The sequence below is a fragment of the Suricata suricatta genome, chromosome 3 (assembly GCF_006229205.1).
Source record: "Suricata suricatta isolate VVHF042 chromosome 3, meerkat_22Aug2017_6uvM2_HiC, whole genome shotgun sequence".
NCBI classification, from domain to species: Eukaryota; Metazoa; Chordata; class Mammalia; order Carnivora; family Herpestidae; genus Suricata; species Suricata suricatta.
Genome location: NC_043702.1, coordinates 175,806,791 through 175,809,139, shown reverse-complemented (window position 1 = coordinate 175,809,139; position 2,349 = coordinate 175,806,791). Strand labels below are relative to the sequence as shown.

The following is a 2,349-nucleotide window of genomic DNA, read 5'->3' as shown; positions in this document are numbered from 1 at the left end:
CTTCTCTGAGAAGTTCCCTCTTGGGTTCTTTTTAACTCCCACTGTACTATCCGGTAGCTTCCTCACCTGCCCGGGGCCTGCCTGCTCATTCCCACCCCAAATCCATCCCATAAGCCACAGACAGAGAGACATTTTAAAGCATGGTTAAATCACATCCCTTCCTAAAACCCCCACTGCCTCTGCCCTCCATTCTCCTGCTGAGAGTGCGAGCTCCAGGTCGAGAGCCGGGCCTGCTCCCCTCTGCCTCTCCCACCTCCCCTCTCCTAACCCCACGGCTCTTTGTTCCTGATCCGATCCCACGTCTGCCCACTTCCAGGCCTTCACACACATTCTGCTTGTTCTGAGCACCTGCATGTTTATTCAGGGACGCCCACAGCCTCGACGTAGCTCTAATATTTGCCCTCCAGCTCCCACTGGAGGACAGTATACCCACCTCAAAGTCCCACCAATTTTTACCTTCTCTGGTCTTTTATTTCCCACATTAAAATCATTTGAGGAGAGGCTGAAGAAGTTGTGGCTCCATACAGAATGCAGACATCTGAGCTCCAGCCTTTGGGGCCTCACACGTTTCTGGGAGATGAACTGGGTCGGGGGATCCCGTACCAGGGTTCTGATAAAGCAAGAAAAGAGAAAGCCAAAGTCCGCTCCACAGGACAGCTCTTGCTACTGGCAAAGTAGGAGTGATGGAAGGATAACAAAGGGAATTAACTTGGCAACTTTTCTATATTTCAGGAATATTTTGAAAAGAAAAGGCTAAAATCAAAAATGAAGTTATTAGGGGTTTTATCCCCTGTCAAAAATTCCACTGTCAGTTTAGACCTCCTTAACTTATATATGGTAAATCACATATCTTGCCAGAAGAAAACACCTGAAACTGTGAGAAAACCAATCCATGTGAATATGCATAGAGATATAAAAATGCCCTTAAGAAAGCATGATTTAGAACTTCCAGTGTCACCTCACAGTGTACCATCTAAACTCTGCATTGATGATCTAGAAAACAAACTAGACAACAAGAAAGAACTTGCCCCAATTCAGTTGTCACAAGTCATGGACTCACAAAGAATATTCGAACCTCAGTTCAACAGAACAGAAAATTGCACTTTCACTCCATCATCCTTTGCAGCAGAATTATCTTCTAACAGAAATATTACAAAACAAAATTTCATTCCCAGAACAGCACCTAGTCCTCAGAAAGTTGCATGTGAAAAAAAGCAGAATGAGCAGCTCAGTAAAGTTAATTATTCTAATACTTTGGTTTCCAAATTAAATGAAAGTCAAGATGCTCTCAGTCCATCATATAAAACAGCACAATTTGGGTCATTATTCAATAGATTAAACAGTTCAAGAAATAGGAATTTCCCTACTAGAAGGCCTGTTAGAGTTATGGATGAAGATTGTAGAAGAATGGATGAGCAGAGACAGTCAGACTTTATTACTGAAAAACAATCAGCACAACATATTTGGAGAGAAAAAAGAAGAGAAGTTTCAAATTTTTTTGAGGATGTGAACCAGCCAACAACCAGCTGTATATCAGAGAATTGTAACTCTTTTATTAATGAAAATGTGATCAGTTTATTAAACATAAATCAACAAAGAATAAAGAAAACCATTGACAAGTGTGGTCATGTCAGTATTGGGGATGATTATGCAAACACAAGTTCTGATAAAAATTATTCAACTGATAGATGCATTAGAAGTATTTTTACAGATCCAGAGTTGACTTTTAGTAATTCTTTTAATGAAACAAATTATCCAGAAAGGTGTCAGCCAAATGAGAAGTATCAGAAAGAGTACAACAATAATGAGAGAAATACTTTTACTACATCTTTTGAGAAGGATTGTTACATAGCCAGCTCTGAAAACAAAGGAAAATTTGAAAGTGACTATCAAGAGAAATCACCACAGAATGAAATCCAGAAACATCCAGTGAATCATACGAGTAATATCTCTTCGGAAGAATTGCATTCTAAGACATCATGGGACTTGGAATTTGATAAGATTCTGGTGGAAGAAGGAGGAACCTGTTCTATAAAAGACAGACCAACATCTACTAAGAAAATCTATCTTGATTCTTCACAGAGTAGTCATTCTACCAGTTATTATTCTCCAAGGCCAACAGATAGTTGCTTCAGTTCTAGTTCAGAGGTGCCATCTGAAGATGAAGATCAAATATTGCAGCATGTTGAAGAATCAAGTAGATCCATCAGAATCAAAGAAACAACTAGTAATGTTTATCTAGAAAGGATGCCAAAATTGCCATGTGATAGGATTATTAAAAACAATGCCAAAACTCATGAACAAAATGAGAATCTTCACCACCTCTCAATGAAAAATAATACAGATCAA

General features: G+C 39.3%; 1 protein-coding gene across 1 annotated transcript; it reads left to right on the top strand.

The window, feature by feature from the left end:
- Positions 1-577: 577 nt before the first annotated feature.
- On the top strand, positions 578-2,346 carry LOC115287237 (uncharacterized protein C12orf40-like; the record flags this gene model as incomplete). The annotated part of the gene is made up of 2 exons (XM_029933478.1): positions 578-643; positions 733-2,346. Coding segments are annotated over exons 1-2 (1,680 nt in total), but the record flags the coding sequence as incomplete, so codon positions are not given.
- Between the last annotated feature and the right edge of the window lie 3 nt (positions 2,347-2,349).